The 14,662-nt window shown below is 39.4% G+C and overlaps 1 protein-coding gene and 1 long non-coding RNA gene across 2 annotated transcripts in view; one reads left to right on the top strand and one right to left on the bottom strand.

Moving 5' to 3' along the window:
* KBTBD2 (kelch repeat and BTB domain containing 2) overlaps nucleotides 1–6,954 on the top strand; it is a 24,197-nt gene extending 17,243 nt beyond the window's left edge. Inside the window, exons 3-4 of the mRNA XM_042969489.1 lie at nucleotides 1,650–1,815; nucleotides 4,234–6,954. Coding sequence (XP_042825423.1) covers nucleotides 1,650–1,815; nucleotides 4,234–5,769 — 1,702 coding nt within the window. The 3' untranslated portion in view covers nucleotides 5,770–6,954. The remainder of the gene's footprint in view (nucleotides 1–1,649; nucleotides 1,816–4,233) is intronic.
* On the bottom strand, nucleotides 4,788–14,662 carry LOC122234147. Its single transcript, XR_006211907.1, has 3 exons — nucleotides 14,627–14,662; nucleotides 11,140–11,202; nucleotides 4,788–4,875 (listed from the first exon to the last, which is right to left on the bottom strand). It is a non-coding gene; the product is annotated as an uncharacterized LOC122234147 (long non-coding RNA).

The raw sequence follows: 14,662 nt of genomic DNA, 5'->3' as shown, positions 1-14,662 counted from the left end.
TTTATTATGCTGATAAATTCACGCACAAAACCCTTCAGTGTTCTCACTATAAGAAAAATCTTAGACTCCTATGTCTCCATTTTTTATTTTGGAGAAAGAGTGTGAGCCAGGGAGAGGGGTAGGAGAGAGAGAATCTTAAGCAGGTTTCACGCTCAGCACAGAGTCTGATGCAGTCCTAGATCCCACGACCCTAGGATCATGTCTGAGCTGAAATCAAGAGTCAGGAATCTCAACCTACTGAGCCACCCAGGCACGCCCCTCCTAGGCCTCTAAAAGCCCTCTGTGATCTGACTGCCACTCATTTTTCCAGTTTGCTTTCCAGTCTCCTGCATGAACCCTTATGTTCAGCCATGCCCCTGGAAAAAACAGTTATGTTCTGCCCTCACTGTTTTATCCATTGTTGAAGGCCTTCCTCATCTTGTCCTTCAGGGGCCCAAGCTAGTGCTGTTGTCATACCCACTTTTGATCACCACAGACTTTTCTCTTTTATGCATACGGTAATACTCTTTGCATTGTTTTTTCATCTCTCACCTACGTTTGGGTGTTATGTTTTGTATTCTCTACAACACTGATTGCCTTTTGGCATTGTTTCCTGTATATAATAGATTTTTTTTTCTATAATTTATTTATTGTTTATAATTTACATCCAAGTTAGTTTGCACTTGGTGCAACAATGATTTCAGGAGTAGATTCCTTAAGCCCCTTACCATTTAGCCCATCCCCCCTCCCACAACCCCTCTAGCAACCCTCTGTTTGCTCTCTTAAATATAAAGGGTCTCTTATGTTTTGTCTCCCTCCCTGTTTTTATATTATTTTTGCTTTCTTTCCCTTATCTTCATCTGTTTTGTATCTTAAAGTCCTCATATGAGTGAAGTCATACGATACTTGTCTTTCTCTGATTTCACTTAGCATAATACTCTCTAGTTCTATCCATGTAGTTGCAAATGGCAAGATTTCATTCTTTTTGATTGCCGAGTTATACTTCATTGTATATATTGTATATAATAGGTTTTTAGGAAATTGTCCCATATAGTTTTAGGAAATCAATTTGAGTAAATCACATTTTTAACAGCTTTATTGAGATACAATTTACATACCATAAAATCCCCCTATTTTAAGGGTATAATTAAATGCATTTTAGTGTATTTATAGAGATGCACAACCATTTCTACAATCTAACTTGAGACATTGCACTCACCTTGTGCCCATTTACAATGACTCACCATTCTTACCCATAGCCCTAGGTAACTACTAATTCCCTTTTGTCTCTGCATTTATTTGGGGGAGGGATATTTCATATAAATGGAATCATACAATATATGGTCTTTTGTATCTAGTTTCTTTCATTGAGCACGTATTTGAGGTTCATCTGTGTTATAATACATATCAATACTCCCTTTTTATTACTGAGTAGTATTCCATTGTATGAATATGAAGAATGAGTTTGATGTTTCCACTCAGATGGTGGAATAGTTATATCTTTGGCACTGAATTATTATGCTTTTCTCTTGTGTCCCTGAAAAGATTTCCTTATAATGTGTCCATAGGCAAATACCCTAAATAAACATCCCATGTTATCTAGTTGTCCTTCTTAGGTCTACGCTGGTTTTACACTAAACCCATCAGCTTTGTTTCTCATTCTGATGTAGGGCCATGTTCATGAGTGGACTCAGTGAAAGCAAACAGACACACGTGCACCTGAGGAATGTGGATGCAGCCACCTTACAGATAATAATAGCATACGCATACACGGGTAACTTGGCAATAAATGACAGCACTGTCGAACAGCTTTATGAAACCGCTTGCTTCCTGCAGGTAAGCGGTTTTTCCTCTGTTATGTACATAAACTGGTTTATTTTGTCAAGAAACATTGTTTCATCAGTGATGTCTTCCATTGATGTAATTTTCTTATTGCAGAGTTTAGAAGGTAAGTTTTCCCTTTATTTTTTATTTATTTATTTTTTAATTTTTTAATGTTTATTTATTTTTGAGACAGAGACAGAGCATGAATGGGGGAGGGTCAGAGAGAGAGAGGGAGACACAGGATCGGAAGCAGGCTCCAGGCTCTGAGCCGTCAGCACAGAGCCCGACGTGGGGCTCGAATTCACGGACCGTGAGATCATGACCCGAGCCGAAGTCGGACGCTCAACTGACCGAGCCACCCAGGCGCCCCAAGTTTTCTCTTTTTAAAGCATATAAGGGAGCTCCGCCTGGCTGGCTCAGTAGGAAGTGCAGATGGCTCTTGATCCTGGGATTCTGGGTTTGGGCCCCATGTTGGGTGTAGAGATTACTTAAATAAAACTTTTAAAAAATGTGTAAGGGGAAAAATATGCATATGGGAAAAATAATAGGATTTGATTAGCCAATAAACTTTAGTTTTATGATGGGAACTTAATTAAAAAGATGGGTGAAAATTTCATACTGGTTTCATATTTTGCCTGGTTTACCTGAGAATTTAGATTTTAAGTAGAAGTAATTTTTAAAAGTGTTTATTAAATTTAAATGCCCTTTTTTTATTTTTGTAAAGCCTTAGAAAAGTAGGTACTTCATAAGTATGTGCTGAATGAGTATGAGTGACACTGAACATCAACATGGGTGAAATTCTGGGAACCAGAGTATAGTCCATGTCTTATGTAGCTTTCTTCCTTTTTTTATTCTGTACTCTTTTTTTCCTTAGAAAATTGTGCATTGTCCCACTGTACCTACATCTCTGGGGAAACTGAAGCCATAGTAGCTTCGTGGTGCCTTTTTTTTTTTTTTTTTTTTTTTTTTTTTTTTTTTAAGTTTATTTCTTTTGAAAGAGGGAGAAAGTGTGAGCAAGGGAGGGTCAGAGAGAGAGAGAGAGAGGAAAGAGCAAGAATCCCAAGTGGGCTCTGCACCAACAGTGTGGAGCCTGATGTGGGGCTTGAACCCATGAACCGTGAGATCATGACCTGAGCCAAAGTCGGACACTCAACTGACTAAGCCACCCAGGGCACCCACTGGTGCTTTAGAATCAAGGGCATTCATAACCTAGATCCAAACATGAAAGGGGGAAATGTTATAATATGTCCACTGTCTTTCTGTAGTTTGTAAGTTTTCAATACCTTTTTTAAAGCCAGGAATTTAAAAAATACGAATTTCATAATACTTTATTACTGGAGGTAGGAACACTGTTCCTAACTTTTTCCCTAACATGTTAGTGAACTCATATGCATATGCTCACGAAATGAAAAACAGGACTCTTGTCTCTTTTACTGGGTTGCCCTGACAGGCCTGGGATGGGGCACTTTGTGACACCAACATGATCTTCATTATTAGACACAGGGAGTGGTAGTGTTTTTATATGCCACATACTGTTTTATCTAGGTTATGTATAATGTTTTAGATATATATCCTGCTTTATCTATATAGATGACATATAGATATCATCTAATCCTTACTGTGATCGTTGGTAAGGATCTCCCCATTGTATACAAGAGGAAGCTGAAGCTTGGAGAAGTAACGCTCCCTAATACTATACAAGTACTGACCATCCAATCTTAGCAACCTGACTTCTCAGTCTAAGCTGCTTCTAGTTAGCGTGCTGTGTGAATAGGTATAGTAGGTACCAGTTCTGATTCAGCCAAGATCTACTTCTCCTCCTCAAGAAAAAACAAATCTGGGAAACAGAATGGCTAAGGTGGGTCATTTAAATGTAGGTAATTTACAACGGCACATGAATGTGCTTATTGTACCTTTGGTTATGTTACCTCTCTAGATAAGAAAGGCAAATAGGTACTTAGTCATTGTGCGTGATTTTCTTGTTTTATAAATGACTATCTTGTCCATGTTGAGAAAACCAGATTCTGGTTCCTCAGTAATAACCATTTATGATGATAAATGATAATCATTTATGTACTATGATATATTTACATTGTTTTCCCTTTGGTTTTCTCAATCGTGTATTTTTTAAAGCCTAAACAATTATGCAGAAATTTTCCTTTCCTGTAAGGCTATTTTAAGAGCCTTTTTAATGTTACATTATTAGCTCTTAAATAGGGCACTTAAGTAGGCCACTGGACAAGAAGAAATACAAAACTATGCATAATCTTATAATTCTATTATTACTGGAAGGCATTATCTCTTAGCCCAAACATACATATCTAAAAACAAACCGTAGTATAGGGATCTGATTAATACACTTGTGTTTTACAATAAAAGTAAAATTTGTCTGTCCTGTCTTTATCAACCTTTTGTTTCCTCCCATTTTAGGTAGAAGATGTATTACAGCGTTGTCGAGAATACTTAATTAAGAAAATCAATGCAGAGAATTGTGTGCGATTGTTGAGTTTTGCTGATCTGTTCAGTTGTGAAGAATTAAAGCAAAGTGCTAAAAGAATGGTAGAGCACAAGTTCACTGCTGTGTATCACCAGGAAGCATTCATGCAGCTGTCACATGACCTACTGATAGACATCCTCAGTAGTGACAATTTAAATGTTGAAAAGGAGGAGACAGTTCGCGAAGCTGCTATGCTGTGGCTAGAGTACAACACAGAATCACGATCCCAGTATTTGTCTTCAGTTCTTAGCCAAATCAGAATTGATGCACTTTCAGAAGTAACGCAGAGAGCTTGGTTCCAAGGCCTCCCACCCAATGACAAGTCTGTAGTGGTTCAAGGTCTGTATAAGTCTATGCCCAAGTTTTTCAAACCAAGACTTGGAATGACTAAAGAGGAGATGATGATTTTCATTGAGGCATCTTCAGAAAATCCTTGTAGTCTTTACTCTTCTGTCTGTTACAGCCCCCAAGCAGAAAAAGTTTACAAGCTGTGCAGCCCACCAGCTGATTTGCAGAAGGTTGGGACTGTTGTAACTCCTGATAATGACATCTATATAGCCGGTGGTCAAGTTCCTCTGAAAAACACAAAAACAAATCACAGTAAAACAAGCAAACTTCAGACTGCCTTCAGAACTGTGAATTGCTTTTATTGGTTTGATGCACAGCAAAATACCTGGTTTCCAAAGACCCCAATGCTTTTTGTCCGCATAAAGCCATCTTTGGTTTGCTGTGAAGGCTATATCTATGCAATTGGAGGAGACAGTGTAGGTGGAGAACTTAATCGGAGGACCGTGGAACGATATGATACTGAGAAGGATGAGTGGACAATGGTAAGCCCTTTGCCTTGTGCTTGGCAGTGGAGCGCAGCAGTTGTGGTTCATGACTGCATTTATGTGATGACACTGAACCTCATGTACTGTTATTTTCCAAGGTCTGATTCATGGGTGGAAATGGCCATGAGACAGACTACCAGGTCTTTTGCTTCAGCTGCAGCTTTTGGTGATAAAATTTTCTATATTGGAGGGTTGCACATTGCTACCAATTCTGGCATAAGACTCCCCTCTGGCACTGTCGATGGGTCTTCAGTAACTGTGGAAATTTACGATGTGAATAAAAACGAGTGGAAAATGGCAGCCAACATCCCTGCTAAGAGGTACTCAGACCCCTGCGTTAGAGCTGTTGTGATCTCAAATTCTCTTTGTGTGTTCATGCGAGAAACCCACTTAAATGAGAGAGCTAAATACGTCACCTACCAGTATGATCTGGAACTTGACCGGTGGTCTCTGCGGCAACATATATCTGAACGTGTACTGTGGGACTTAGGGAGAGATTTCCGGTGCACTGTGGGGAAACTTTATCCATCCTGCCTTGAAGAATCTCCATGGAAACCACCAACTTACCTTTTTTCACCGGATGGGACAGAGGAGTTTGAACTGGATGGAGAAATGGTTGCACTACCACCTGTATAGTTGGGGAGTTTAGGGAGTGCACGCCTGATTTATGTGCTTTGTCATTTTCTTTGCTAAACAAGAGAGGCTATGAAAGGACTAAATATGAGTACATAAAAATCTATCTTTGATAAATTTTATTTTTATGCCCTACTTAATATTTGCATCAGTATAATATATATCAGTGAGTCTTACAGAAAGATATGCTTCCATAATATGAAATAGATTATCCAATAATTGAGAAAGTTTTACATGTATCATGAGCGCATAAGAATCTGGATTATCTAACATCGTTAGCCCTGTGTTATGTACAGTTCAAAAAGTTCACTTATTAAAGTAGTTTCCTGTTCCTAGTGTGGTATATCACAGATTGTGCTGAGGTTATTTTTAGTATATGTATTTCATTCCCGTGCTTCTGTTCTGAAGTCCTGAAATACAGCTGTTTTTTCGGTGTAATTAATTCAGCTGCACTTAACACTAGTGTCCATGTTGGTATAGAAGTGTTGTCTAAATCCTATACTCTAGTTGAGGAAGATCTTCCATTTCATGGTATTGCACAGGGAGAGCTATGACTGCAGGACCAGTCTAACTATACTATTAGGTGCATGTACTCTCTTTTCACTAACTTATACTTGTCTATCTAGAATACAGGTCTTCCAATCAGCTGGTCATTTACCAGGTGTGGACTTAAGTTGCTGGGCTTGCAATAAGAATTGCTAGTCCCTTGTTGTGCGGGTCTGTGTGGAGCTTTAATCAATAAATGCCTCCACTCTCTGTATTACATTAACATTGGCTCATGCGTATAACTACCTGCTGCTGTTGTATTTCTCCATCTTAAAGATTTAGAGTGGGTTAACCAGGTCATTACATCTTAATTTAATAACAAGCATTACTGTAGAGTGATTGTGTATAGATACCCATTAGCTGTCAGGGTGTGTTTTTTTTTAACCTGTCGTGTGTGGGGGGGTGGGGTAGGATTAGAAAGGTGAACTGTTCAGGAATTCTCTGCACTAGCTGCAGAAGAGCAGACAACTAGTGCTGCTCTGGCATTAATCCCAGGAACCACTAGCAGTAGCGGGGGCGCCGCCAACCTAACATGAGCACAGGTGCTTCATGACGACATCACTAGCATGTTCAACTGCATCATGTTCTGGCACTGTATTTTGAATGACATTAATTTATTAAATAAATTGTATATATACGATATCTCTTGTGATGGCAACGGTGTGCTTTTAATTTTACTGGGGCAGTTTAACTTGTTACAAGTGGTTTTTGTTTTTTTTTTTCCCCAGAATTCTCACATACACACACACACACACACACACACACACACACACACACATTTGGCTTTCCTTTATTGTCTGATTTGAACCTTACTGTATCAGCATCAACTTTAGAGACACAGAGTCAAGGCTTTAACCCTGGTCCCAGATTAGGATCATCTGGAGTACTTTTAAATTGATGAGCCTCATCCCAAACAAAACAAACCACAATTTCTGGTGGGTGGAATCAAGGACCCAAGCAACAGTGTCTTTCAAAGCACTACAGGTGATTCTTTCGGGCAGTCACATCGAGAAAGAACCCTTGGTTTAGGCCTTAAATGAGGATCTCATTCTGGATTGCCAGTCTTCCTACAGCACATTACCAATCAGGTTTACGAACTTTAACTGCCTCTCACTGCCTACTGAATAAAGTCCCAAATTCTTTAGCACTTTTAAGGCTCTCTGTAATTTGACTTTAAATTACTTTTACAGCCTTATCTTACATTGTTTTCCCCTATACTTTAACTCCTAATCGGGCTTTTGCTATACTTTCCTACCTTTGCTTATGCTACTTGCTCTACTCACCGTGGTCTTTTTGTCTCTCTTCTGCCTGTAGCTGTCTTCCTGTAGTTAAGATCTACTTGGGGCAGGGTATTGTTTTGTGTTTTTTTTTTTTTAATTCGAGTTAGTTAACATGTAGTGTAGTATTGGTTTCAGGAGAATTCAGTGATTCATCATTTATGACACCCAATGCTCATCTCAAGTGTCCTCCTTAATGCCCATCACTCATTTTAGCCCATCCCCCCACCCAATACCTCCAGCAACCCTGTTTGTTCTCTGTATTCAAGAGTCTCTTACTGTTTGCCCCCTCTCCGTTTTTTACCTTACTTGGCTTGGGGGCAGTTTCTAAATGAATGCTTCCCTAACCACCTCTTCCCCTGTGCTGGAAAGAGTCCCTTCTCACACGTCCTCAGTACCTTGTACCTTGACCTGTTAATTGTACCATTCTGTTGAGTGCTCTTACTGGCACTCTTCTACAAAACGATGTTTTTGAGGGGAGCTCAAGGCCACAGTTCTGGCCTTTGCACCCCTGCAGCTGCGTCCCCTTGCAGTGTAGCATAGTTGATAAAAGTGTTGAACAAAAGCTGATACATGTAAAGGGCCTTGAGTTTGAAATAGTCAAACCCAAATTATTCTCATCAGGAGTTCCACTAGTAGTCATCTCTTTTCTTCACTTAGCTCTCCATCCAGTTTAGGTCTGTCATAATGTTCCGGCCACTCTCTTGGCAATATCCCAAACTCGTTTGTTTTCCTGTCATTATTTTGTCACTGTGGGGCAAAACCTGAATCTTCGATGAGTTCAGCTCTCTCTGCCTCTGATTACCGTTGGGCTGCTGAGCACTGCCACAGGAAACCACAAGATGGCACAGATTGGTGCCACTGTATCATCTGCGGTCACCATCCACAACCACTAGATCCTCAATAGTAGCAAGCTACCCTTCGTTATTCGAAGCAATTTGAAACCTCCAGTCTTAGGAAATCTTCACCTTCCCCAACTCTGTGAGCAGATTACTACTTCACAGGAAAATGATAGAGCGCAAACTTTCTGAACTGCATCGCTAAATCTGTACCTTCCTCCACTACAAGTTCTTCCTCTTCTGTTCAGAGAGAAAATAAAAGAGTCAAGGATCTGTATCAAAGATACCATCTTTTCCAAGCTTCTTGCAAAGTCTGCTCTATGATTACTCTGGCTTCCAAACTTGCTTGTGCACCAGAATCTTGTCAAGATTAAATACAGATTCCCGGACTCTACCCAAACCTTAAGCTTGAAGCAATCCTCCCTGATTCTGAAGCTGCCTTCTCATCCCTTCACTGTCTTCAACTTCCCTAGTTGGCTCTTTTCCTTTCTCTTTAAACATGACCAAACCTTTTTGTAAAACAGTCTTTTCCTCCTCACCCCCTTCCTTCTTTCCCCCTTCAAAACCTAATTCCTTCCTGGAATTGCCTTTGACAAACCGTATCTCACCATTTACCACTGAACCATGTGAGCCTGGTTTCTGCCACTATCACTCTACTGAAACTTGAACTTCGTTTTGTTTTGTTTTAAGTTTATTTTCAGAGAGCACGAGCATGCAAGTGAGCGGGAGAGAGGCAGAAGGAAAGGGAGAGAGCATCCCAAGCAGGCTCCATGCTGTCAGAACCCAACACGGGGCTTGAACTCAGGAACTGTGAGATCATGACCTGAGCTGAAATCGAGGGTTGGATACTTAACTGCCTGAGCCACCCAGGCACCCCTCTTTTTCTTTCTTTCTCTCTCTCTTTTTTTTAAGTCCAGACTGGACTCTGCTGGTTTGCTTTGACACATAATAGCACTTTACACTGCTGAACGCTTTATTTGAAAGACTCTAAACTGGACTTGTGACGTTACATTAGTCTGGTTTTCTTCCTACCTCTGGGGCCTTTCCTCAGAAGCTGACTTCACCTCTTTTACATCTTGATTTTGTATATTCACACATGCCTTAACCAGTACTGTTTACTTCAGTGACTCCTGTTGATTTCCTTCGGCCTAGACCTTCATCTGAGAGCCTGACTTGGATATTGTCTTAGCTTGGGCTGCTATAACCAAGTGCCATAGACTGGGTGGCTTAGGAATTTGTTTCTCGCAGTTCTGGAGTCTGGAAGTCTGAGGTCAGAGTCAGATCATGGTCAGATTCTGATGAGGACCCTTTTCTGGGCTAATATAGACTGCTGACTTCTTGTATCCTCACGTGGCAAAAAAAAGATGGAGCAAGCCCTCTGGCCTCTTATAAGGGTACTAATGAGAGTCACGAAGGCTCCACACTCGTAACCTAATTACTTCCCAATGCCATCACACCGAGATTAGAGTTTCAGCAAATGAATTTTGGAGGGACACAAACAGTCCAAAACAAATCTCTAGCTTATCTCAGTTATCTCACACCCAACATGTCTTAAGATCTCCCCCCCACTCACACCTCACACATGCGTCTGGTTCAGGTTCTTTCAGGAAACAGCACCATCATCCATCCTGCTGTTTAGGCCAGAATCTTGGGAGTTAATTGGACTTTCCTCTCTCCCTCATCTCCATATCCTGTGAGTCACAGGGCCTTCTAGTTTCTCTTGAATATCTCTTGAACTCATCTTCATTTCTAACACATCAATCTAAAGCCCCTATCCTTTCACCTTGAGAACTTAATTTCCTAAATCTTTTAAAAAACAAAACAGCTTTCTTGAGCTGTAATTCAAATAGCAAACACAATTACAAAACATTTCACGACTCCAAAAACCCATACATACTCTCCATTTCTCCCCAGATGATTGCTGCTGATCCCCTTTCTTTGTTCACACTTTTTCCACTCCACAATCAACTTACCTTTTTCCAACAATTATGTCCTGCCTTTGCTTTGAACTTTTACTGTCTTTGGAATACAGTGCTGCAGGTTCCTTTCTCATTTACAAGGACTTTAGAATCTGATCTCTCCTTGCTTTTCAAGCCTAATTTTCTTCCTTACAGTTTATAAACTCACTAAATTGAGATTTTTTAGTTACTTTAATAGGCCTTGTCCTCTTTCACATAAAATTTTTTTCTCCCTCAAACACTCTTCCCCTTTGGTTAGATCTGAGATAACCATACATCCTGGTTTATACTTGTTCTCCCTTTGACTTTTAAAAATTCCTGTTTGGATGGTAAATGCTATGGTGATCCTGGTGAAATTCAATTCACATGTCAAGTAATTTCCTTTAGGGGGCGTAAAAAAATTCTATCTTGGGTTCCTTTTATTTAAATCTCAATTGTACCCAATATTGTACAGCATTCATCAAGCTATCTCATAACTTGTTTTGACTGTCTTCACCACTGCTGTGAGGGCAAGGGCTTGCATCTATCTACTCTATTTCTGTATCCTCAACATCTAAATGCCTAGCATGTAGTAGACACAAAATAAAAATCTATACAAAGGAGTGCAGAGGTCACAAAGGGAATTTGAATTCAGACCACTATTTTGGAATTGTAGTAGTTAGTCGTGGAGTATCTGACACTATGGAGAAAGGATTTATCAAATAAATTAACATCAAATGATTTGGCATTTAAAAAAGAAAAAAAATAACTCACCAACATATAAAAAGGATTTGGCCAAGGAGGTTTTATCCCAGGAATGAAAGGTTGGTATAACATCTGAAAACACATAATACACCATATTAGCAGAATAATGGAGAAAAATCATATGATCTCAGTAGGCATAGAAAAAATATTTGACAAAATCTGATATCCTTTTATGACAAAAACAGCAAATTAGGGAAGGAAATTTGCTCAATCTGATACTGAACATCTATGAAAAACATACAGCTAATGTCATGCTTAATAGTGAAAGACTGAAAACTTTCCCCCTAAGACCAGGAACTAGACAAGGATGTCTGCTTTCATCACTTCTATGTGGAATTGTACTAGCCACGGCAATAAGGCAAGAAAAGAAAAAGTCATACAGCTTAGAATTAAAGGGGGAAAAAACAGGCAACTAGAATGAATAAACTTAGCAAGCATCCTTAGGCAAGGATACAAGAACAATACATATAAACAAAAATCAGTTGTATTTTATATACTATCAATCATAAAAAAATCATTAACAATGACACAACAAAATTAGGAATAAATTTAACAAAAGATGTATAAGGCCTGTACACTGATAACTATACAACATTGCTGAGACAGATTAAAGACCTAAAGAAGTGCAGATAGAGCATGTTCATGGATTGAAAGAATATTGTTACGATAGCAATTCTGAGTTGTTCTACACATTTTTTTTTTCCAAATTTTTTTAACGTTTATTTTTGAGACAGAGACAGAGCATGAATGGGGGAGGGTCAGAGAGAGGGAGACACAGAATCTGAAACAGGCTCTGGGCTCTGAGCTGTTAGCACAGGGGCCCGATGCAGGGCTGGAACTCACGGACCGCGAGATCATGACCTGAGCCGAAGTCGGCGCTCAACCGACTGAGCAACCCAGGCGCCCCGAGTTGTTCTACACATTTAATGCAATCCCTATCAAAATGCCAGTACACTTTTTTTCTCAGAATTGAGCTGATTTTAACATTTTTACAGAAAAGCAAAGGATCTGCAATAGCCAAAAACATTTTTACAAAAAGAACAAATTTAGAGCCCTTACACAAAAAATTTCAGGGGTGCCTGGCTGGCTTCAGTCGGTAGGGCACGTGACTCTTTGTCTCAGGGTTGTAGGTTTGAGCCCCATGTTGGGTGTAGAGATTAGTTAAAATCTTTTGGGGCACCTGTGTGGCTCAGTTGGTTAAGCATCCGATTTGGTATCAGGTCATGATCTCCCAGCCTTTGAGTTTGAGCCCCATATGGGGCTCTATGCTGACAGCTCAGAGCCTAGATCCTACTTTGGATTCTGTGTCTCCCTCACTCTACCCCTCCCCCACTCACTATCTTTCTCTCTCTCAAAAATAAACATTAAAAATTTTTTTTAATCTCAAAATTATACTATAATGAAGACAGTGTGGTACTACATGATGATGTAGATAGGCACAATATAGTAGAATCCAGGGACATATTTTCATGTGTTTATGATCAATTTTTTGACCAAAGTGCCAAGGTAATTCAATAGGGAAAGACAGTTTTTTCAACAAATGCTGCTTGAAAAATGTGTTCATGTTTTTATACATATGAATATTCATAGAATTACTAAAAGAAACATGGATGAGTTCCTCTATGTGATATTGTGACACCTGCTGGTATCTGAGAATATTTAAACTTGTTACTATCTTTGATATCTTTAAAGAGCTTTTAAAAATAAAAAGACCAAGGACTCTACAGGAAATCGATTCTGTGAGATAAACAATGAACAGGAAAAGAAATGGCTAACTGAAACATGCTCACCTCATTCATATTAAGTGAAACACACAAATAAAACCAACACTGAGATACTATTTCTTATATATTAAATTGGCAAAAATCTAAAAGATTGACATACTGTTGCTGGAGAAACAGGCACATTCGTACATTGTTAATGGTCCTGCAAATTATTATCATAGTTGTTGGGGATTTGGCCATACTGATAAAATTACCAATCCTTTCAACCAGCAATCTCATATCTAGTGATCTCACCCCAAAACAAAATGACAAAATGTATTTTTCCACCTGGCAAAAAAAATATTTTTAACTGTAAATATGCACAAGGCTGTTACCCTTAAAACATTAATTGCAATAGCAAAAAAAAAAAAAAAAAAAAAGGAAGAAAGAAAAAAAAGGAAAAACAACAACAACAAAAAACCCAACCCAGAAACAACCCAAATGTCCATCAGGAGAGGATTGGTTAAATAATGTCAAATCCACAGAGATCTTCAAATTAATGAGCAAGGTAGAAAGTGTGTGTGTGTGTGTGTGTGTGTGTGCTAAAATATGTATTATTTTATCTATAATATTTGCTTATGTGTTTAAAGTAGAAAAAGAAATTACAAACATTTTTAAATGGTTAGAGGGAGAGGGAAGGAACAGAATGAGGGCCAAAAATAAAAGTCTTCTTCGACTTTGAATATATCTTGTTTGGTAAATCTGACTAGAACTAGGTAAACTTTTACATAATTATAAGGCAAAATTAAATTTTAAAAATTTAGGATGAAGCTAATGAATCTAAATTAGTATCCAGTGGGTGGCATAACCACACAAAAAATTACACACAGTAATTTGTGCATCCCTAATGGAACAAACCATAAGGAAAAAAAATCTTTCAGTGCTGTCAGTCACATTGTTAGTGGTAGTGTTGGTATCCGTATCCCGAGACATACTGTGTGTTCAAGCAAATGAATAATAATCTAATCTGTTATTACGAGAATCTCTTTAGAACTGGGATTCTCTGCGTGGGGGAAAGGAGAACCAGACGTAAAACAGAGGAGGGCAAGTAAAATCCCTGTGGTCCTGAGTTTGCACTGCAAATATCTGTAGATACTCACCATACATCTTGAACAAAACATATGTTCCTCCTTTCTACTGAAAAGGCCTGGAAGCAATTACCAATCATGGCAGGGAGCATCCTAGCCCCTGGACTGTAGTTTTTGAGATAATATTTCCTAATAAAAGGAACCAAAGATTCTTGAAGAAAAGGCTGATTCTAGATATGAGGCAAGAAATGTACAAAGGAGGCTAGAAACACCTTACACCAGCTACCAAGGAAACTATCGAAGGCTGTTACAGTCACATCAAAAGGCTTAGGAACCAACTAGCCAACATGAACCATTGGCCAGGCCTGACCAGGGCTCAGTCGGATGGGAAACATCTAAGATTCAAGATTGCTGGAAAGGCCCGAGGGCTCATATGGGGTGTGACAGTAATCACCATGCAAACCTTTTCCTCAATGGCTTAGTGCTATGGAACTGCTGGCCACAGGAATATGACCTGGTGGGTGAGGGCAGGCCCCATCCAACAGGCCAGGATGGCCCAATGCTTGAGGGAAGGTGCGGGGAGTAAATTGCACTACTGAGAGACGGCATGACTCAGCATCCAGGCTCCCTGGGATCAGTCCCCAGTCTGGCTTTGTAGGGACTGACAACATGCACAGAATTCTTTTAAAAAGAGAAAAAGGGCACCTGGGTGGTTCAGTCAGTTGAGCTTCTGACTCTTGC

The sequence above is a fragment of the Panthera tigris genome, chromosome A2 (assembly GCF_018350195.1).
Source record: "Panthera tigris isolate Pti1 chromosome A2, P.tigris_Pti1_mat1.1, whole genome shotgun sequence".
In the NCBI taxonomy this organism is placed as follows: Eukaryota; Metazoa; Chordata; class Mammalia; order Carnivora; family Felidae; genus Panthera; species Panthera tigris.
The sequence above is the reverse complement of the archived record's forward strand: the minus strand, read 5'-3'. Positions and strand labels throughout refer to the sequence as shown.